This window comes from Abramis brama, assembly GCF_963993115.1.
Source record: "Abramis brama genome assembly, chromosome: 2".
NCBI lineage: Eukaryota > Metazoa > Chordata > Actinopteri > Cypriniformes > Leuciscidae > Abramis > Abramis brama.
This window is the reverse complement of record NC_139964.1, coordinates 30,242,232-30,265,959: the sequence shown is the minus strand read 5'-3', so window position 1 is coordinate 30,265,959 and position 23,728 is coordinate 30,242,232. Positions and strand designations below refer to the sequence as shown.

At 37.8% G+C, this 23,728-nt stretch overlaps 1 protein-coding gene across 2 annotated transcripts; it reads left to right on the top strand.

Moving 5' to 3' along the window:
* The first annotated feature begins 49 nt into the window (after positions 1–49).
* Positions 50–23,717, top strand: pdcd11 (programmed cell death 11). Of its 2 annotated transcripts, none has more exons than XM_084105759.1 (36): positions 50–143; positions 417–544; positions 671–808; positions 1,048–1,215; positions 1,321–1,482; positions 1,604–1,712; positions 2,193–2,368; positions 3,211–3,318; positions 4,857–5,066; positions 5,952–6,076; positions 6,156–6,216; positions 6,308–6,454; positions 7,259–7,510; positions 7,749–7,874; positions 7,977–8,174; positions 8,935–9,105; positions 10,548–10,761; positions 10,880–11,032; positions 12,714–12,826; positions 12,915–13,393; positions 13,532–13,594; positions 13,737–13,815; positions 13,898–13,987; positions 14,662–14,770; positions 14,962–15,139; positions 15,257–15,316; positions 17,249–17,368; positions 17,456–17,578; positions 17,728–17,896; positions 17,973–18,188; positions 18,289–18,432; positions 20,253–20,503; positions 20,694–20,862; positions 21,819–21,972; positions 22,104–22,269; positions 23,279–23,717. In XM_084105759.1, the coding sequence occupies exons 2-36, from the start codon at positions 446–448 to the stop codon at positions 23,448–23,450; spliced, it is 5,472 nt and encodes a 1,823-aa protein (XP_083961885.1). In that variant the 5' UTR covers positions 50–143; positions 417–445; the 3' UTR covers positions 23,451–23,717. The 2 variants fall into 2 exon arrangements, with proteins under 2 accessions (XP_083961885.1, XP_083961886.1); XM_084105760.1 differs by having other exon boundaries at positions 62–143; positions 432–544.
* The last annotated feature ends 11 nt before the right edge of the window (positions 23,718–23,728 follow it).

Genomic DNA, 23,728 nt, shown 5'->3' with positions numbered 1-23,728 from the left:
TGATTCTTTTTACTTTTGCTGCAATCGTAAATCCCGCCTCCCAGTGTTTACGTCCGGGTCGTGAAGATGGCACGCTTGTGAGAAACATGTGAGATTTACTTGCATGAGAGCATTTTCCATTGATATACACAAAGTTTTATAGCGTAAGTAAAATCAGTTTGTTGTTACTGCTGGGGGGGGTTTAATGACCTATGTCGCGTATTTAAATGTAAGGAATATGTTGATTAAATGTTGTAATATAGTATAGGTATATGTTGTGTTTCTCATGTGTCGACATGCAGGCAGATGTAAGACATGTTATTTGTGCTTGGTCAGTGTAAATAACGGATACATGAATTGCGGTAAAGATGGTTATTAATGTCTATTAAGATTCGAAATATGTTTAATGTCTTTGTTTCTTGATTGGACCTCACTAGAGCCCTTCCATTCAGGTAAATAGTAAATAATGGCATCTATGGAGGAAGATTTCCCCCGTGGCGGTGCAGAGAAGAAGACCTCTGGGCCCAAACATGTTAAGACACATGATGTGGACAATCTTTTTGAAGTAAGAAGATGATGATGATGATGATGATGATGGTGGTGATTAAAGCAGTGGTTTTAATGAAGATCAATGAGCAAACAGTTGCTTGCACAAATTGTTATGAGTGTAATGCCTATGAATGTTTTTCAGACACGTGAAACACTGGTTAAGAAGAAGAAGAAGAAGGACGTGGAACATGATGAAGAGAGAACCCTTAAAAAACAGAAAGTGGATGAAGAGCATTTAAAACTTAATACTGCCACTTCTGTAGAAATTCTTCATCTTCGGGTAATTTTGTAGAGAAACTTAAGAGTGATATAAAAAGATACACACTCCATCAGTTAGGGTTAGAAGAGCTGTTCCCAAACATATTAAATGCTAAAAACATAATAATCACTGCAATAATGATCCAGTCTTTGACTCTGAAGATTAAATCCAAACTGCAACTTTACTTTTTTTTTGGTGTATACATAAAAATTGTACTTGTGTCTGATCACCCAGGTTTCTTTCCCATTTCCTCTGTCTAGAATCTGAAGATTGGCACTTTGATGCTGGGTTGTGTGAAGGAAGTGTCAGAGTTTGAGGTGGTAGTCGGTCTCCCAAGCGGTCTTGTTGGTTACCTGCCAATCTACAACATCTGTGACTCCTACACCAAGATTCTCAATAACAGACTGGAATCTGAAGACAGTTCAGAGGTAACACAACTGCACAAGGAAAGAAACTGTAAAAATAGATGCGAACGTTGTTGTGTTTGTAACAGTATAATGCATTTTTTGTTCATGTTTGTCTACTCTTCATAGGAAGTGGTCCCTCTCACGCAACTACTTTCTCCTGGAATGCTGGTCAGATGTGTTGTGTCGTCTTTAGAATCCGCTAAGGAGGGTCATGTTAGTCTTAAAGTGTCAATCAACCCAAAAGATGTTAACAAGGTGTTGAGTTCAGGTGCTTTGAAACCTGGAATGGTGAGTTTGCAATCCTTCTTTAATATTATATATTGTATAGTGTATATGACCCAGTTCTTGCTGAATCTTTTATGTGTAATTGTCACTCGTGAGCTAAGATCAAACCCTCTTAACGTTTCAGACACTGAGTGGTTGTGTGGAGAGTGTGGAAGATCACGGATATCTGGTTGACGTCGGAATCATTGGCACTAAAGCTTTCCTGCCCAAAAAGAGCATTGCCTCAAAACAAGGTAGAATCGTTCTTCTTCTTTTTTATATCTTTCTCGCAATGAATATAGCCGGGGTAGCTGGCATGGCGTCAAACTCTAAACAAACAAACAAAACAAGGTAGGGAGTCAGGCACAAACATAACATCTGATTCATGTACATAAACTGTTTATCATGGTTCAATCATGCAATGAATCACCACATCATAAAGAATGTAAGAGGATTACCGGTAGTTCACTTACAAATTAAAATTGCCATAATTTACTCGCCTTCATTTAATTTCAAACCTGTATGGCATGGACTAGTCCTATAATTTAAAAAATAAAATGCAAAAATACTATTGACAATTTTACCTTTTAAATCAAATTTTACACCATAATACATGTTTGGAATGACAACAACAATAAAAGGATTTCTCATTTTTGGGTGGACTGTCCCTTTAAGGCTATGCTTGCGTTGGGATAAAAGCGGCATTATGATTGTAAGTTTCCTGTTTATCTCAGATCTGAATGTGGGTCAGTACGTGTCGATCCTGATAGAGGAAGTCAAGAACGATGGACGTGTGGTGCGTCTGTGCCAGAATCCCCAGGTTCTCGCAAAGGCCTGTGCTACGGTTCAGCATGGATGGACTCTAGACACCCTCCTGCCCGGACTTTTGGTCCGCGCATGCGTAAAGAAGGTAAGCAGGCTCCCCACAGATCCTTAGAAAGCCTTACAAAATGTTATATCAAAAGTTTCATATTATAAATGGCATAAGAAAAGTCTCAAAAACTTCAAGAGGTCAGAAGGCCTTAAGAACCCTGCACATACCCTGGTAGGTCAGCTGGATGAAACGGTTTAAACGTGAAATATAATATAGAGTGCAGCAGTCGGGACCGGAAGCAAAAACTCCATTCATTTTTTAACGATAACTTATGAACCTTTAAAGACAGCCTTTCTGTGAGCTACGAGGTTTGTAATTGATGGTGTTTGTTTCTGCTGAAGCCTTCAGTCCACATTATTTCTACATATTTTTAAAATAATTGGTTAACAGCGGGATTTGTGTTAAAAAACTACATTACCCATGATGCTGTACAAAAATCCACCAATCAGAGAATCAAAACCAGCAGAACACACTAAAAGGTCTATTTAGCTCCGCCCACTCCCATGAAACGCTGTAAATGATGTACTCAAGTCTATCTCCCTACACTCTCAAAATATATACTGTATATCTGTTCGCAATGCTTCATGGGATTGTAGTTCTTTCCCTCACTAAAGCTGTTAAGTACACAGTCTTGTTGTACCTTTTTATTTTTGTCTGATTTTAAAAAACAGTTTTGCTTCAAATCTAAGTTTGTAATGTCATGATTCACCTCGTAGCTGGTTGGATTGGTTCTTGGCTTATAACGCTTTAAGTTTTTTTTGAAAATCCTTATGGGAGAAATGAATGGAAAAAATACTTCTGGAACCAACACTGCTGAAGACGTGTGTAGGCTCTATAGCACTCTATGGTTAATACTAAAATACTTCCTCTTATGCTAGGTTACTCCTCACGGGCTCATCGTGACGTATCTTTCATCTTTCACCGGAGTGGTTGATTTTCTTCACCTTGATGAGGACAAGGCATCGACCTACAGCCAAGGACAGGAGGTAAGAGTCCAAAGACCATAGTAACAGTGCTTCAAAATTGTTGCTAATTGTTTTTGTTTGATGTGTTTCTGCCTAAAACATTTGGTTATCAGCAGGGTTGTTATTGTTAACTAAAACTATTAACTCTTTTATCGAAATAAAGCTATAATTAAATCTAAATATTAGATGAAAATTGTAAACTTATTTCGGTTAAAACATTTAAAAATATCCAATGTTCATGTAGTTTAAATTGAAGCACTAAAATTGCTAACTGGAAAAAAAGTAAATATAAACTAAAACTCAAATAAAAAGAAATAAAATTATTAAATCTATGTACTAATATTTAAAGGGGTCAAATTTCCCTGATATTTTGACATGTAAGGGGTCATTGTACTGTAAAAACCCGTTAGCCCAAAAACAGCTTTAATTGAATCAAAGCTCAAAACAACTTGTTTCGGATTTTGTGATAATGTCGACAAAAGACCGCCTCTGCAGAAGAAAATCATCTTTAGCCCCGCCCACCGGCGTGTTAGTGAGATGACGAGGAAAGAAGAGCCATACAGGATCACTGGACTAAAAATAACATTACCTTCTGGGAAATCAGTCGCCATTTCGGCGCAGGCTTTGCCAATCGACTTTTACTGTAAGATATGGACCTGACAGTAATGCCACAACATGTAAGTAACCATGTTTAATCTAAAGCCTGATCTGTGGTCAGTGATTTCTGATCTGTAATGAGTCATGTACTTCGTCTCAGTCGTTTATTGCTGTTTATGCGACAGTAAATCAAGCCAGCAGTGCCTAAACGCTCAATTTCACATTTTTTCTTTTAGTAGCGTGAAAATAATCTGTTATTAAAATTATATACAAAGAATGCCTCCTTTTACAATCGCTGGAGCTTTCAACCACCAGCGCGAGTTTATCAGTGACTGAGTTCTAGACTCTCATCAAAACTTCTGTTATAATCAACGAATCTCTTATTTACATTGTGTTTGCGCTGTTAGTTATGATGAGAGAAATCGAGTTGCAATGACGAGATCACTGCATTCATTCGCTCAGCAGACTGTCTGTCATCTGCTCAATGCTCATCACGACAACATTTCATGTGATGGGAATAGATCTTAAAAATAATGCCATAATCAACACTTTTCACGATTAGTTAATCTCGACAGCTGTAATAGTAAGAACGTAGTAAAAGTATTCGAGAGTACCACATGTAATACTTCTTTCATATGCAAAGATGTCAGCCAATCACAGCAGTGGGCGTTTACACTGAAGTCTCACAGCAGACACATAATTTTGAAATTATGGCCATTTTTGATGTAAATATCATAATAACATTATACGTGCACTGCAGGAAACATTATAAAATAATAGAAAAAATGCAGTTCATGACCCCTTTAAAATAAAAAAATAAACAAAAAGACAAGCACAAAACAAAATTACTAAAAATGTAACTAAACTTATTTCAAAATGATAATAAAACCTGTAATAGTATATAAATAATACTAAAATAACAGTCAGTAATTAAGTTCTTTCTGTGTGTTCCCACTCTTCAGGTGCTGGCACGGGTTTTGCATGTGGAGCCGTCCACGCGGCATGTGAGCCTGTCCCTGCGCAGTCATCTCCTGCCACCAGGGGGCGCTGTGCTGGATGTGTTCTACAGCGAGCGGATTGGTGAGGTGGTGCAGGGCTGCAAGATGACTGATCTGCACTATCACTCAGGAGCCGTGATGAAGATGCCCGACGGTACCACAGCCTTTGTGCATGTGAGTACAAATATTGTCAATGATGACTACACATTAGTTATGGGAGAAACAAAGCTTTTTGAAACTCTGAATCAATTGAAACAGTTGCATCGCAAAATGATTCATTGTTTTGAAGTGTTCAAACACCACAGGCTGTTGGCACTTGCTGGTCAAACGGTGTAAATTCAATGAAAAATTCAATTTCAGTGTTATTTTTGAATCATTGAGATACTGTTTTAATTTTTATTTATATTTTGAATAATAATTTCTTTTCATTTTAATTTAAAATTTTTAGTAATTTTGTTGTGTTTTTGACAGGTGTATTCCTTTTTTTGTTTTAGTTTTAGTTATTGCTGTCTTGTCAGATTGCTAAAATTATTTTTATTTAAATATTTTTAATTTGATTTCACGTAACGTTTATTTTGTTTCAAGTTTTATATGGTTTTATAAAAATTTGTTGTAGTTTTAGTTAACTTTAATAACTCTGGTAGTACCTTTTACAAGCCAATTGCTAATGTTTTCATGAAAGTCTATTAAATGTAATCTAAAAATAATTAAATACCATTAAATATGAAGGGTCTTTAAAGTTAGTGTTTTTATCCATTCATAGTGCTTGATTTGCGTGTTATTAGGCAAGGATTTGGCAGTGTATGTAAATTACAAGCAATTAAATATAATTAAAAAAAATTGTATTATACTCGTTTAAGTAATGCAATTCATAAAATTCATTAAAAATGAACCTGTAGTAAAAGTTAGTTCACCCAAAATGAGAATTATCCCATGATTAAACTATTATCCTAGGTGTATATGACTTTCTTCTTTCAGCCGAACACAATCAGAACAGAGTTATATTAAAAATATCCATTCTGTGAGTCTGATGAAGTTTTATTTGTATTTTGCATGTAGAAAAACCTCATGAAGGAGCCAAAAGAAGAGTTCAACCCAAACCGCTTGCTGTCCCAGTCTGAACACTCTCTGAGAATCATAGATTACAGTCCTATGGAGCAGATTCACCTGGTCACACTGCGCAGGTTGGTTGATATGACGTTGCTAGGGTGTTCTGGCTGGTTCGTGTTATGATTGGTTGTTCTGTTTTCTTTTGTTTTGCAGGAGCACTATTGAAATGACCTTCTTCAGATATCAAGACATCAAAGTGGGGCAAATTGTTGAGGTGGGCAAGACAAAAAAAGTAATGGATCTGCAGCAAATGTCACATAAAAGAATGAATGTAATGGCGGTCACATGCTGCTTCTGGGTTTCAGGGTAAAGTTGCGGGTTTGCAGAAACATGGCGTTTTCGTGAGGATAACGGGCCACATCAGAGGAATGATACCCAGAATTCACCTTGCCGATGTCGTCCTAAAGAACCCAGAGAAGATGTTTTTTGACGGCTTGAATGTCAAGTGCAGGGTGAGGCTTTTTAACTAGAGATGATAAAATCATCATAATTGTTTTCTTTTTTATTATTATTATTATGTGTCATGCAGTATCTGAAATAGAAAGCTTTTAAAAGTGACATTTATATAAATTATAAATTCAGATAAATGCTGTTCTTTTGAAGTCTCTATTAGGCATGGGTCGGTATGAGATTTTGACTGTATGATAACCTTAAAGTTTTTGGCCGTTTTGTGATTACAGCTCTAAAATGTGTTATTTTTAAATGTCGGGGTAAAAAGCAACTTTTTTTTCCACACAATGTATTTTATTTTTAAGCAACATATTGAATATTTAGAATGGTAGTGAACATGCATGTCAGGTTAAATAATTAAATACATAAAATAAATCAATGAATTCTTCTTATGCAACATATTGAATATTTAGAATGGTAGTGAACATGCATGTCAAGTTAAATAAATAAAATAAATCAATTAATTCTTCTTATTTAAATAAAAATAAACAGTCACTTAAGTGAGCCAGGCATGTGATCAGCTAAAGACAAAAAAAGAAGAAAAACTGGAATCTGCCTTTTTTTATTAAATGAATATAGAAATCTTACTATTACAGTAATATTGTAATAATATACACAACTATCTATCTATATATATATATATATATATATATATATATATATATATATATATATATATATATATATAACCTTTAAATTATATGAAGTATGTAGTTGTTTTTTTTTGCGTTTTCCCCATTTAATGCAATCTCTAAAACTGTATTTGTAGCCTTTCTTCTAATTATTTTTACCTGTGTTTTTTTTAGGTATTATCATTGGATGTTCAGAACAAGCGGTTGATCCTGACCAGGAAAAAGGCCCTTATTGAGTCCACACTCCCTATCTTCCAGTCCTACTCGGATGCCAAGGTGGGCCGCATCTCTCACGGCGTCATCGTGTTTGTGAAGAAGTTTGGCTGTATTGTCCGGTTCTATGGAGAGGTGAAGGGTCTGGTTCCTGTGGGGGAGCTGTCCACAGAGCGTGTGGATAATCCTGAAGGTCTCTTCTTCATTGGCCAGGTCAGAGCTATATTTAAAAACTGTTTTTTAATTTTGGGGTCAGCACGTTTTGTTAGTAATGATGCTGAAAATTCAGCTTTGGAATATCACAGGAATAAATTACATTTTAAATTTAAAATAAATTGCTGTGTTTTGTCAGATTTATTCCAGTCACACATTTCTGCATCTCTTGAAGTGTTTTCATCTTCAGTTCACACTAATTAACACTTTGGGGGATTCTTTTAATTATTTTCTCAAGGTTGTTCAGGCCAAAGTCTTGAGGTGCGACCCGGAAAATAAGAAGCTATGTTTATCCTTCAAGGCCGTTACTGAGGGAGATATAAAGGTGGAGCAGACTGAGAAATTTGACTTTGTGGTTGGAAAGGTAATTTGACTGAAACAACTTTTTATACTTATCTTTGCAAACCACAGGAAAATGACACAAATACGTCACTACATATTTCTCTCCATGTCATTTCCTATTTAGGCAGTCAATGTAAGAGTTTGCCGCAAAGTCCTGGATGGTCTGGAAGTCTCCATTGTTCCTGAAGAGGCTCCAGCTTTCATACCCATAGTGCATCTCTCTGATCATGTGACCAACTGCTTTCCCCTGTGGATGGCGCTGGAGGAGGGTGACACCATCTCTAATGTAATGTGTCTCAGCAAGAACAAGAAGAAGGGCATTGTATCCTCACACAACCATTCTCATCTGTCAGTAAAAATAAGTCGTTTAGCAACTAAAAAAATCTGTATTCGAGCTGCACGATTAATCGTTAAAAGATCGCGATCTTGATTCAAACACACACGTGATCTTTTTTCTAAATACAATGATTTGGCTGTGTCTGTTAAAGATTGACAAGTACGATCACAGCAAACATTAAAATCTGCGTTGGCACTGAACCAGAGAGAGTAGTTGTCATGTATAGATATGAAACAAGCACTGAGATAAAAGTTAATAGTTCAGATATAAACACTGATGTCTACGGTAGCGATCAAAATACAGTGAATTAACTTTTGAAAGTAACTTGATGCTTCAAATAAAGTTTGTATCAAATATGCCATTACACCAGTAGGTGGTGACAAGTGACTTGTTTAAAAAAAATTGTCAGCGACTCATTCATTGAAAAGATTTATTCAAAAATGCTGATTAATCCAGTAATGAAACAAGTGAAGGCTTAATGAGTGAGTCATTGAATACTTCATTCAAACCGATGTTTTTTAAACAATTAATTCAAATTAATTACATAATTTTTTTAATATGTTGCAGCAATTAACATTTTGTCACAATCTCTACTAAATTATGTTATTTTGTTTAGCTGTCTATTCAGAATCGTGGGAGAATCTTGATCTTTATATTTAAAAAAAGAAAAGAAATCATGTTTATCCAGAATCATGCAGCTTTAATTTGCAGACCGTTCAGTTCTTCTTAACCGAGTCCTGTTCAGACTCTCACCAAGAAACCCCTACTGAAGGCCTGTCTGGAGGACGGCAGCATCCCGCAGAAGTTCTCTGAGCTCCAGGTGGGGATGCAGATGCTGGGCTGGGTGAAGAACATCATGCCTTATGGAGTCTTTATCGATTTCCCGCACGGACTCTTCGGCCTCGCTCCTAAAGATGTATGTTTGCATTTTGGTTGTTTGGATAGTATTTTGTGTGAACATGACACTGTTTAAATGTTAATGACATTAGTTGTGGCACACATCAACCAATGGGATAGTTCACCAAAAAATACTGTCATCATTTACTCACCCTCATGTTGTTCCAAACCTGTATGAATTTCTTTCTTATGCTGAACACATAAGATGATATTTTGAAGAATGTCAGTAAACAAACAGTGGATGGGCCCCATTGACTTCAATTGACTCTGAACAACCTTTTTTGGGTGAACTATCCCTTTAACGGTCCATTTGAAATAGCCTACTTTGTCTATGAATCTCTGCTTGCCTTACATTATGATCATGTAAATGAATCCTTCACTTAAGCCCTATTCGGACGGGACTAGTTTAACATGGAGAGGTGGGGTAAAGTAAAGAGATAAGATATCTCAGTAATTATCTCTATTACGTTGCTTCCTGAAATCATGTGGGGTTGTACGTTGCTGATATCAGGAAGCAACGTAATAGAGATAGAGATTTACTGAGATATCTTATCCTGTGAGAATTGGCCATTATTATTACAGACGTCCTGTGGTAAAATTGCATGACCCCACCTCTACATGTTAAACTTGTCCCGTCCGAATAGGGCTTTAATCAACATTAGCCAATTTAGACATATTTATTCAAACCAACTGAATCCGTAGGCATTGCAGGAACACGAGTACAAACTCAATATTATAAACACAATTCCTCAAATAAGTTAGTTAACATAAGTCTGTACATGTCAAGGTTATAATGTTCATTACCATGTCTGTGTTTTAATGTGCTTCGCGTGTATGAAAAGCGATAATTTTATCCCTTAAAACTAATTTTGATCACCGTAATGACATTTAAAAAAAATTCTTCATGCCTTAAAATAGCTTAAATGTAACTCTAAACCCTTGCCTCATTTAGCATACGCAGTTCTATGAATATGCAAATTAGCCCCGCCTCTACTCACTCACACCCGCTCAGAGATCCATTTGTTGACGATCACACATTGACCTGATTGGTTACAAGGTAGTTTGTGATGTCAGAAACACCAGCGATTTCAAACCTAGTTTTTGAGACTGTCTTTGCTTCACTGCCGTTTTAAAGAGAAAATACTCAGCAATGGTGTTGACTTATTTACACATTGTTCGGCTTGAAGCATATTAAAAACACCACATAGACATAAACAACATTAAAAGCTGGATTCACCACAGGGGGACTTTAAAATAAAATGAACGTTAACTGAAATAAAATAAAAATTTCATACCGGAATTGTCCCTCATAACCAAACCAGTTCTACGTCACCGTAAAATAAAATGTTACCAAAACCACTAGTATTTCCTTTGTCGACTAGCATTAGCAGAGTTGTTTACTCAGCTAGTCTGACACATCCCTAGTGCAGAAGTGATGATGATGTTTCAATCTCATTGTAGGCTATGGCCGACCAGTTCGTCACAAACACATCAGGCGTCTTTGATATCGGCCAGTCGGTTGTTGCCCTAGTGACGCATCTGGACGAAGAAAAGCAAAGGTTTCTGGTCAGCCTGAAGGTGTCAGAATTGAGTCTCTTGGAGCAAGGTGCCCACGCCAGACTGATCCAGGGTCTGAAGGAAAGGAAGTCCATCTTTGAGATGGTTTCTGGCAGAGGTACGAGTGTAGGCTCTGATGAACAACAAACAATAGGTTGTCTGACTTCTGCTTTCCGCTCTTTGGATTATATTTTAGTGTTTTTAATCAAGTTATCCAACTCTCTGTCTGTCTCCAGGGGAGTCTGACGTCCTACAACAGCTCTCTGCTGTGTCGCTCGGAGATAAAATCAAGGTGACGGTGGGAGATGCCAGAGAGGACGGCTCGGTCACAGTGAGCTCAGATCGGCTCAGTGAAGCCACTGTGTTGGCCTCAAAGTTCCACACAGAAGGTGAGGACCGCCTTTCTTTTAAATAAGGTTCTGTTTAAGATTACAAAACTGCACTCTAAATGTAACTAGTTTGTAATTTAAATGATTTTAACTTTTACTACACAACTCAATAACAGTACTCTGTCTATTTCAAGTTGACATGACTTGATTCAGTCAGTCAAGAACTGCAGCCACCAATTCAGTGATTGAGCCCTTCAAACTTAGCCTGGGAAAACCCAGACAACTTCCGGCAAATTCAGATTTGCTCTGCAAGTAGTCTGGCAAAGAGCTCATTCAAGCCCATTTCCATGCCGTCAAAATCGCGGCACCAATCAGAAACGTTCGAGGCGGGCTTTACACAATGACGATCGCTCTGATTGGTTTTAGGTCTATCCAATTGCGCCCAGAGGCATTTGAGCGACGTCCGTTCAACTTTTAAATTTCAAATTGCAAACACATGAGGACAGTCTCCATGAAAGACCCACTGGCAGATGAACGTGCTACTACATTTCTCTCCGAAACGGTAGGGAATTAAATTAGATTTAATAGAGGATTTTAACTGTGACACAATGATTGACAGGGCAGTTTACGTGACGGGATGCACGCGACAGATCCGTCCGATAAAGATGACGAAGTAGTATGTCCCAAAGCTTGCCTACTTTTTTGCTACACATTCAAAAGTAAATACCTTTTCTTCACAAAAAGAGTACATACTTTTATGGCGTAGTGTAACTTAGGCAAATTGGGACACAGCATATGGCTTTACACGATGACGATCGCTCTGATTGGATTTAGGTCTATCCAACTGCGCCCAGAGGCATTTGAGCGACGTCCGTTGGTGACGCCCCTTTGGAAAAGATTTGTCTATGGAGCTTTGCCAGACCATAACTCAGTTACTACTGAGAATGGTCTGGTTTTAACCAGGCTACTTCAAACTAGGGGTGTACGATATTACGATTTTTGATCGTGAGTGATTAAAGTGTCTCCACGATCTGCTTTAGAACATCACGTTAACTTGCAGTTCTTTACAATCACGGAAGTTTCTTATTTGCATGCTTTTTAAAGTCTTGCCTGTTAAGCAATTTATTCGCATGCACACTAAAAGCGTCAAACGGCACGCGAGTACTAAACTATGCTAGGGTCTAATTTTTAATAGCAAAGATAAAAAATAATTAAATAAAGATTTCCATCTTCTCCCTCCCCCTACTTTTGATCTGCCATTCTTTTACTTTTGTATTTTGTTACCTTGTAAGACATTTTTACTGTTCAGTCACTTGCAAAACAAACATGGGAAAAAAATCACAATAAAATCAAAAATGTGAAACTTTTGAGTTCTTGTTTTTGTTTCGATTTTGATGTTTTTGTCGGAGTGTATCTACAGTGTTTAAGTGTCATATTAGTATTATTTATATAGTATTATAGTCTTTACTAATATTTTTAATTGGCTTTTTTTTTCATCAGTGGAAGAATATAAATGTTCATGAACTTCCATTAGAACTGAATGTCTTGAATGGTTTGGTTCCAAATGTCACCGATTCCTGTTTAAGTGATGCTCATATTGGGCTGTCTACATGTCTGGACTGAAAAAGCATATAAACTGCCTTTAAAACTTCAAAAAGTGGTTGCATGTACATGTGCAGATCTTTACATGGATGGATAACATGCTAGTTCTCGCCTAACTAGATTTGTGTGAATGTTTCAGGCGTGAATGTGACTCCGGGCTGCAAATTCAGCGCAGTGATTCTCCATGTTGACCCTTTAAAGTCTGAGGTCCATGTGTCGCTGCTTCCAAAGTTGATCACGAACAAGAAGAAGGTAAGCACTACTTGCAGCTCTGAAAATCCACAGCATCTGACTTGTTCAGGAAAGTCTGTTAAAGTTGATCCTTTGTGTTTTTCTTCAGTTGACAAAGGACTCCAAACTCGCTGCAACAATCCAGTACACCGATAAAGACTTTGCTGTCGTCTCATTGGGTGACACTGGCCACCTGACCATCATTCTCCTTCAGACTCACTTAAATGGTTCAAAGAAGTTTTCAGTTGGTTCCCATCTGAATGTGACCGTGGAGGACCCGAGCAGCGAGGAATTAGGAGGACTTCCTCTTGTAGCGTTCCAGCACCTTGATACCAAACACAAGCAGCCAAAATCCAAGAGCCAAGGTCCATCCCGTGACCTCATTCTTGGGGAAGTGATGACGGTCACAGTAAAGAAGGTGAAGCCCATGCACGTGCTGGTGACGCTGCCGTCGGGGACCATAGGAAGGATCCATGTGTCTGAGATAGAGGAGTCTCCTGCGGTTGGCAGCTTCCCAACATCATCCCTGAAGGTCGGCGCAGAGGTCGAAGCCAGAGTGATTGGAGGGCACACAGTTCGTGGTCACAAGTAAATACAGCAGTGTTACTTCGCTGATTTTCAATCACTTTTGTGTTGTTACAATGTTGGTAGTAGGGCTGGGCGATATGGCCAAAAAAATCATATCTTGGTATTTTTTGGTTAAATGGCGATATTCTCTTTCAACAGTTTCCTGCCAATCTCTCACCCCGACTATGCTGTTTCCATACCTGAACTCAGTCTTCTGCCCAGGTATACGTTGCTACAGCTCTCCATACATTAATATATGTGAGAAAGCAGCCTATGGGAACAGTTGCAACAAACATTTGCTGTCTGTGCGAGTTTTATATTCGTTGTTTTGCGGTACTGCAGACTCTTACTCTTTCTATTTCAGAACATTGAAAGCTGGTGACAAACAGTCAGTTGACACAAACTTCACACCTGGAGATGAAGTCTTATGCTTCCCGTCAACGGTAACTTTTGAAATCTAAAGAACAGCAAATATAATTTAAAAACTGCATGAACTGTTGGAGTAATTTTTTGTCTTTTTTTCAGTACAACGTAACAAAAAAAAACTTGGAAGTTGAAGTGAAGCCCAACCTCTCTGGAACCGTTGAGCTCTTAGCCATGATTAAAAAACCTGGGGTGAGACTCTACCAATTTATTTTTCTTGCTTGTTAAATTGAGTGTTTTAAAAGCAACGTGTTGCAAGATTGCGTTGCTCTTACAAAAAGTATTTCATTTGTATTTGACAGTAAATTAAATAAACAGGAACATATGTTGATTATTTATTTTTTTACATGTTCAACTTTCTTTAGGGTGTAATGTTTCTGTTTGAGAATGAAAAAGTTCTGCAAAATTACAAACCACAAAGTCACTCCAGAGGGAGTTAATCTCTATATCAGTGCGCACTGTTTCTGAACTCCCTGAAACGCCCCGATTGTAGTCTTGAGTTTACTTCCGGGAACAAATACAACAAATATTCCTCATTAAAATAATCCCCACCAAAGGCATATGCAAAAAAAATATGCGAGGCCTGGTTGAGTTGAGTTATAGTGTGTTGAAACTCGCTGTTATGGTAAGGGGCACAACATTTCCCAAACACGCTGGAAGCGGGTAACCAATCACAACACACTGGTCCAGGCGACCAATCAGAGCACATTGTGCTTTTCAGAAGAAGGGGCTTCATAGACTGGAACTAAACAGAGCGTTACTGACAAACTGGGAAGAGAGGTGCTGCAACAGTGTCAAATAATAGGTCCTCTTTAAATGAATGTGGTAACAAACAAGCTATAACTTTCACATTTGTTTTCCCACAGCAAGCTAATCAACCAAAGAAGCTGTTTAAACCAGGACAGACTGTTTCTGCAAAGGTTGTTGGAGTTAGTTTCAACAGGACTCAACTACGGCTTTCTCTGTCACTCACAGGTAATACTTGTAGGTTTAACTGGAGTCATAACTACACTCTGTCAGAGGAGATTTCCTAGCTAATATTTTCACCTTGTTATAACAAACGCTGAGTCTCGTTATACTTGATGTTGCACTTCTGCCATTGTGACGCACGTTGCAGTCGTCCCTCGAGTCTCTTTAGCATTTCCTGTTGTGTGCTGTTGCTGTAGGGATGTACAAGCTGGAGCAAGGGTTGGTCACTATGGCGACGGTTCGGAAAGTTGAGCCTCACCAGGGATTGTCGCTTCATCTCCCATTTGAGAATTGGGGTTTTGCTTCGGTAACGGATCTCTCTGATGCATATCCAGACAACCCCCTGGAGCCCTACAAACAGGGCCAACTTGTCCGGTGAGTCATGAGTCATGACCTAGCTGGAATTGTTTATGATGAATGTCTTCAGGATTTTTCCTACAAGGAAGCTCTAAAATGTAAATTTTGTTAATGTGTGCATGTCCTTTTTTCCAGGTGCTATATTATTGAGGAGGTTAAAGAGAAGAACTTCAGTGTTTCATTACGCCCCTCCAGGTATATTACCAAGTGTCATTTAAACAATGAGAACAAACTGGTTGAAGATCTGCAATCACTTTTCACTTATGAAACATGAGGAGCTTTTCAGCCATTACATTTACTTATCTATTTTTCTTTTATTGTTTTATTTTTATTTGACAATCATATGTTTTTATTGATAATCAATAGCTAAAACTTTCCTTACAAGAGGACAGTATCTCAGACAATAAATACAAATAAAATGACAACTTACTACATTACCTAAATAAATATTACCTCGACAATAATGTTATAGTGACAGATGGTAATGATTTTTAATAAATGGTAGCTGTAACAATAATAGTCCAATTTGTACTTCAATAATTATTACAGTTGTGTACTTAAAGGGTTAGTTCACCCAAAATGACTCGCACTCAAGCCATCCTAGGTGCATATGACTTTCTTTAATCAGTCAAACACAGTCAGAGTTTTATAAAACAATATCCTGGCTCTTCCCAGCTTTATAATGGGAGTGAATGGTACCTTAGATTTTGAAGCCCAAAAAAGCACATCCATCCATCATAAAAGTAATCCATACAACTCCAGGGGGTTAATAAAGGCCTTCTGAAGCGATGCGTGTTTGTAAGAAAAGTATCCATATTTATAACTTCATAAACTATAATCTCTGACTTCCGATAACAGCCGCAAGCAAGTCTAGTTCCGGCGGGAAGAGTGACCTCTGACCCGACGTATTGACAAACATGGAAGCACAGAGGATAGAGCAAAACAAAACACCGGTCACGAATTAGAAGTCTAAAACGAGAATTTTAAAACAAAAATGTGGGAGGAGCTTGAGTTTGTTGCCCAGCCCTATTTGTTTGAACCGTGAGGGTCGTCTGTTCTCAACCGAGCTTACGCTACTCCTACATCCTACGTCATGCGCTGGGCCAGAGGTCACTCTTCCACCGAATCTAGACTCGTATACAGCCATTACCGGAAGACAGTGATTATAGTTTATAAAGTTATAAATATGGACATTTTTCTTTAAAAAACACATTGCTTTGCTTCAGAAGGCCTTTTTTAACCCCCTGGAGTTGTATGGATTACTTTTATGATGGATGGATCTGCTTTTTTGGGCTTCAAAATCTAAGGTACCATTCACTCCCATTAAAAAGCTGGGAAGAGCCAGGATATATTTTTTTCTCTGATTGTGTTTGACTCAAAGAAGAAAGTCATGCACATCTAGGATAGCTTGAGAGTAAGTTATTCCTAATCTGGTTATTTTTAATTATTCTTCAAACTCGTACTCGTTTATTTTTTAATTGTATATATTATTATTTTTAATTTTTTTTCCCTTTTATGTAATGTTGTAATTATGCATGTGGCCATTTAGAAATTAAAAACCATGTTTCGTCCTGTATTGTGTTTTCCAACAGTAGTCACTACATTGAAAGTTATAAGTAAACATTTTAGAAGGACACAGCTGTGATTTGCGCTGCGTCTATCCTGAGAAACCAGCAGCAGCAGCAGCGTGATGTGTAGCCTAAAGTATTAAATGGGTGGTCTGTGTCAGTCTTTCACCCATATCTGTTGCTTTCTTCTCAGAATATTGAGAACATCCGGCGTAGGGCGTACATGTGCAGAATTGTGCAAATTATGGCAATCCTTTTTTTCTTTTGGGTTGTATTTTTTTTGTTTTTTTTTGTTTTGGCCACTAATCTTGCTAGTCATTTGAAACTATTAAATAATTCATCAAAACATTCTGCTCTCATGTAGACATCTGACAAACCATTTCCATTTGTTGTCATTACAAAGAAGCATTATAAAGAATTCTTTAGCTGACTTCAGGTTGGCTTTGTGCCATTTCAGTAAGAAAAGGAGTTAGTTTAGGTTTGTCTCATTGTATTGTGGCCAAAACTTTTTTTAATTAATTTTTATTATTTTAATTCATTCATTCTTCCCTTTCTGCAGATTTCATAAGGACCAGCAAGATATTACAGACCCAGACATTGAGTCAATTTCCGATATAAAAGAGGACCAGATTATCCGAGGATATGTGACGTCTATTAACGATAAAGGCATATTTGTGAGGTATAGCATCTTTTGATGCACATATTTTTAATGAAACCATTCTAGTCTCCTGAGTTGAGTTAAAATTATTTTATTCTTTTATGAAAGATTATCAAGGGCCATCACAGGAAGAGTTCAGTTCCAACACGCTACAAAATACTTCATGAACGACCCAAAATCTGTTTCCGAATACATTGCCCTGAATGCACTGGTGACGGCCAAGGTTCTCAGGTAATGTTTCTCTAACTTCACGTGAAGTCCTAACCTAGCTTTTCATTTCACTGAAAGATATTGGAATGCACAGACCAACAATTAAAAATAACCTAGTTATTTGTGATTCTTTCTTTTTTTTTCTTCATATAAATGCATTTAAATTTCAGTGTGAACGCAGAGAACAGCCACGTGAACCTGTCGCTCCTGTCGAAGGACACTGGGAAACCAGATCTACTTCCAAAATCCCTTGATCTAAAACTACGTCTGAAGGGAGAGAAGAAAGTGAAGTATGACGAAAAAGTTGCCACGAGGAAACGAGCTCTTTCTGAGAGCCAAGTAAGTGTGTGTGTGTTTGTGTTTTGACTGTTAGTTTTGAAGAGGATGAATTTGACCCTGTGTTTTATCCCTGTAGCAACAAGACGATGAGACAGTTGGACAGAAGATAAAAAGGAAAAAAGATGAAGAATGCCCAGTGAAGGGAGAACGCACGGAAGAGAAGAAAACCATAAAAGAGAAGAAGAAGAAGAAAAAGAAAACAACAAAAACCGAGGACAGTGACAGTGGTGTAGATGTGTTTTTCAGAGAGAAGGAAGAAACTACATTAGATAAAAAATGTGGCCAAGTAAAGGTGACACATCTCTTTTCAGAACAATATGATTGAATATTTTGAGATATAGGTGTACAACTACCTCTCTGATATGTAACACAACTGTTGTCTGAATGTTTAGGTTAAACATGAGGAAACAGAACCAAAACGGCTGCAGGTGAGATGTGGCTTTCCATGGGAATCAACGCTGGGCTCTTTAACACCTTTTGCCGCAGTAGACGATACCCATGAATCCAGTGAGGATGAGCAGGAAGTCACGAGCAAGGTGAACTCACACATGCATCAAAACTAAATTTCTACCGTGTAGACTTTTGTACTGAGCCCCCAAAGGGACATGGTGATGTACAAAAATATAAAAAGGAAGGAAAGAATCGCATTTCAAAAGCGATTGCGTTCACCAAGAAACTTTGTGTTCGCACTGAAATATAGTTTTTACTTCCACCCTTTATTGTTTCCATCACAAATGTTTCTTGGGAGAACGGGAACATTTTGCAACTGAACACCGCGTTTCCCGGGGGAACGCAAAAGTTTTGGAAAATAAACGCAAAGCTTCTTAGGGGGGCGCAAAAATTTACGAAAGAACGCAAATTTTCATGGTGGAACGCAGAACTTTTGTAAACAAATGCAAAGTTTCTCAGGGAGATGCAAAAGTAGTTCGAACGAATGAGAAGTTTCTCAGGGAGACGCAAAAGTAGTTCGAACGAATGCGAAGTTTCTCAGGGAGACGCAAAAGTTGTGCGAACGAATGAGAAGTTTCTCAGGGAGACGCAAAAGTTGTCCGAACGAATAAAGTTTCTCAGGGAAACACAAAAGTTGTGCGAACGAATGCAAAGTTTCTCAGGGAGGCGCAAAAGTTGTGCGAACGAATGCGAAGTTTCTCAGGGAGACGCAAAAGTAGTTCGAACGAATGAGAAGTTTCTCAGGGAGACGCAAAAGTAGTTCGAACGAATGCGAAGTTTCTCAGGGAGACGCAAAAGTTGTGCGAACGAATGAGAAGTTTCTCAGGGAGACGCAAAAGTTGTCCGAACGAATAAAGTTTCTCAGGGAAACACAAAAGTTGTGCGAACGAATGCAAAGTTTCTCAGGGAGGCGCAAAAGTTGTGCGAACGAATGCCAAGTTTTCTCAGGGAAACGCAAAAGTTGTGCGAACGAATGCCAAGTTTCTCATGGAGACGCAAAAGTTGTGCGAACGAATGCAAAGTTTCTCAGGGAAACGCAAAAGTTGTACGAACGAATGCCAAGTTTCTCATGGAGACGCAAAAGTTGTGCGAACGAATGCAAAGTTTCTCAGGGAGGCGCAAAAGTTGTGCGAACGAATGCCAAGTTTTCTCAGGGAAACGCAAAAGTTGTACGAACGAATGGCAAGTTTTCTCAGGGAAACGCAAAAGTTGTACGAACGAATGGCAAGTTTTCTCAGGGAAACGCAAAAGTTGTACGAACGAATGCCAAGTTTCTCATGGAGACGCAAAAGTTGGGCAAACGAATGCGAAGTTTCTCAGGGAGACGCAAACAACAAATGCGAAGTTTCTCAGGGAGACGCAAAAGTTGTGCGAACGAATGCAAAAGTTTTGCGAACAGACGCAAAGTTTTTCGGAGGAACGCAAAGTTTCTCGGGGATGCAATTATTTAAAAAAAAATTACAAACGAACAGAATGTTTCTTGGGGGATGCAAAAGTTTTTTGTTTTGTTTTTTGCGATCACCATGTCCCTCTAGGGGACAGAGCAATGTTGCTTGCAATTGTAATAAAAGGTGCATTCATTCCCGCTCTTGAGCCATGGATTGCAGCAAAATTAAGTTGCTCCCATGTAGACTATTAAATATCACAACAGAGAAAACATTTAAGGTTAAAGGTGCACACACTGAAAAGAAATTGTGAAACAATTTTCACTGAAAAATTACTAATAAATTTCACAAAAAATAACAAAGAATCGGCAAGAAACACATTGAATTAAACATGAAAATTTGATTTTACAAGTATTTTCTTGTAAAACTTGCTTGTTTTATTTACAACTTAGAAAAATATATATATTTTTTACAATGCATTGCCTGCAAACACACCATAAATGGCTCCTCTTTCTCTCCAGCCTGTGAAAATGTCCCGTAAGGAGTTAAAGCAGGAGCAGCAGAATGCGGAGCAGCAGCTCGTCAAGCTGGAGGCAGAGCTCATGGACACATCTGTACGACCCGACAGCACAACGGCGTTTGAGCGTCTGCTCCTGTCGTCTCCGGACAGCTCCCTCCTCTGGCTGCAGTACATGGCTTTCCATCTGCAGGCCACGGAGATCGAGCAGGCGCGCGCAGTCGCCGAGAGAGCCCTCAAAACCATCTCCTTCAGGTGAAACACTTTAGTTTGTATGGTTGCCATTTTCAGGAAACCTGTTTGAAAGCAGTCATTATTGTCTTAGTTGCAAAGAAATTACACTTTTAATTAAAGGATTATCTGTTGGTCAGCCCCCTTTTAGCATAAATGTTTTGAAAAACAAATCAAATTGTACTACTATTAACCAGTTTCTTTGTGTGTTTAGAGAGGAACAGGAAAAGCTGAACGTGTGGGTGGCCATGCTGAATCTGGAGAACATGTACGGGACACCGGACAGTTTGCAGAAAATCTTTGAACGGGCCATCCAATACTGTGAACCTCTTCCTGTGTACCAGCAGCTTGCCGACATTTATGCCAAGTCAGACAAGATCAAAGTGAGCATTATGTCTGGTGACGTGATCGGATTGGTTGTTAGTTGGGACGCACTGATGTGATATGGGTAGGGGTTGGGTGGTATGACCAAATTTTTATATCACAGCCACTTACACTCCCATTCAAAAGTAAGGGGTCTATATATTTTTTTTTTTTTTTTTTTTTTTATAAATAATTTTTATTGCAAGGATGCATTAAATAGATCAAAATTGACAGTGAAGACATTTATAATCTTACAAAGGATTTCTGTTTAAAATAAATGCAGTTCTTTTGAACTTTCTGAGAATAGATCATTCGGAGAATAATGAAAAGAAAATGTCCACAGAAATATTAAGCACAACTGTTTTCAACATTGATAATAAAAAGAAAGGAAACGGGATCATGTGACACTGAAGACTGGAGGAATGTTGCTGAAATTTCAGCTTTGCATCACAGGAATAAATTAAATATATATTCAAATAGAAAACGGTAATGTCACAATATTACTGTTTTAATGTATTTTTTTATCAAAAAAAATGCAGCCTTGTTTCAAACATTTAAAAAAAAAAACTCACCAACCCTGAACCTTTGAACGGTAGTGTAAATATGTTGACTGGGGTATAAATGGTAACAAAAGGTCTTTTTAAACTATTTATACATCAATTTATTAAAAAAGCTAAAACATAAACGCATGCTACAAGCCATCAGAACAACAATACAATGTAGTGCATGAAAATGCCAATATGGCAAAATATTTATTTATTTGGATATAAAGTCCTTATATTGGCTACATCAGTTCTCAATATCAGTAATTAAATAAAAAAAGGGATTTTTTTTCTAATATTGGTTGATACTAATATGGCCACCAATATATTGTGTATCCAAAGTTGTTTTGTTGGTCGGTTAGTTGCGTCAAAGTTGAAACTCTGTATCACAGTATTAAACTTTTTGTATCCTGTGTGTGTGTGTGTGTGTGTAGGAGGCTGAGTCTCTTTATAAAAACATGGTGAAGCGCTTCAGACAGGAGAAAGCTGTATATCTGAGTTACGGCACCTTCCTGCTACGACAGCGTCAGAGCGACGCTACAAATGCCCTCCTTCAGAGGGCGCTGCAGAGCCTGTCCAATAAAGACCGTGAGTGCCAGCTACATGCCATCTCTGTGGGAACTGGGTGTCATGAATCTGAAAAAGCTATTTAAATGGTATCCAGACCCTCCAGGTTGCCTGTTAGCAGCTCATGCATTGTTTCCTCACTACCTTTCCAGACGTGGACCTGATTTCCAAATTTGCCCGGTTGGAGTTTCAGTACGGGAATACTGAGAGAGGCAAATCCATGTTTGACAAGGTCCTGAGTACCTACCCCAAACGCACAGACCTGTGGTCCGTCTTCATAGACCTGATGGTGAAGCACGGCTCTCAGAGGGAAGTGAGGTAAGCACACCTGTTGGGTAGGAATTGTACTTCATGTAGTCCATATTATGAATTTTTAGACCCTTTCAATCATCCAAATCAACCAATCACATTATTAGTTTTGATTTTGTTTTAAATATTAGTTTAAAACAATTACTTATTTGGTATTTAAAAATAAGCCCTCATATTGGCCATATCGGTTCTCAATATCAATTTCTTTCTATTGTAAAAAAAAGCTGATATTGGTCAGTTAGGCTAAAGATAAAACTTGTATTAATTTTGATTTTGTTTTAAATATTATTCTGTATTACTTTTTATTTTATTTTTTTGTTTACTTTTTATTTTACATTTTGAAACTATTGCATTGTTAATTTAAATTTATTCTATGTACCTTATTTACTTTTATTGTACTTTTTTTTTTTTTTTTATGTATTTTTTATATATATTTTTTGACATTTTATATTATATGTAGGCATGCACCGATATGAACATTTTGGCCGATACCGATAATTCTTTGTGTATTTGAAAGTCAATAGACGATATATTGGCCGATAAATCTAAATCCAAATTTTTATATAATTTTTTCTGATTACAAAAACAAAAGTCTCAACATTAAATCGATGTACCAAGCACTCAATTATAATGAACTTGTCATTATGATTTTCTGTAGCCTATATGACAGATTTGCACTGCACATGTTGCACTGAACTGTATTTTCCTTTTTGAAGTGATTCCAATCATATTTCAAGCAATTCAAAAGCATCATGGCGAACAGTGCGCATCTGAAGTGTCTCAGCTGAAGGAAATAATCCATTATTTATCGGCTTTAATACATCAGCCCAATTTTCTTATTGGGCCGATAACGATATCTTAAAGAAAATTAACATATATCGGCGTATAGCGATATGATATATCATGCATCCCTAATTATATGTAGAGTGGAACAGAATCTTAAAATCTTGTAAATTCTGTTCTCAATTCTTGTGTTTGGCACAACACTTGTTTGAAAATATTTTCCCGTTCCCTCCAGGGAGCTTTTTGACCGCGTGATTCACCTAAGCGTGTCGGTGAAGAAGATCAAGTTCTTCTTCAAGCGCTACCTGGAGTACGAGAAGACAAACGGCACACCTGAGACCATCCAGGCGGTCAAACAGAAAGCTGTGGAATACGTGGAGTCGAAAGGAGCCGAAGCCGCCAGCTAGAACCGTCTATTTTACATCAGGATTAAGATGAATAGAATATCTGAGGACAATCAATCTTTTCTCCCACCCATTTTTTTCCTTGTACACCTATTAACATATTTCCGGAGGTGCGTTTCCTGAACTTGCATCTCCTGTCATATGAGTGTCTATAAATAGCCAGTTTTTCCCTCTTTGATTAAATGACGATTATGGATCTTTTTTAATAATAAAAAATAGTGCTGTTATAGAGGAATTCAGGTTTTGCAATAAAAAATTCTGCTATCTAAAGCTCCAGAAAT

What these genes read in the sequence shown, in the direction of transcription:
- pdcd11 (XM_084105759.1), top strand. Translation starts at nt 446, where the DNA reads ATGGCATCTATGGAGGAAGATTTCCCCCGTGGCGGTGCAGAGAAGAAG. An exon ending in TCTTATGCTTCCCGTCAACG is followed by an intron (nt 13,816 to 13,897) that starts GTAACTTTTGAA and finishes TCTTTTTTTCAG; the next exon opens with TACAACGTAACAAAAAAAAA. An exon ending in GTGACGGCCAAGGTTCTCAG is followed by an intron (nt 17,579 to 17,727) that starts GTAATGTTTCTC and finishes TTTAAATTTCAG; the next exon opens with TGTGAACGCAGAGAACAGCC.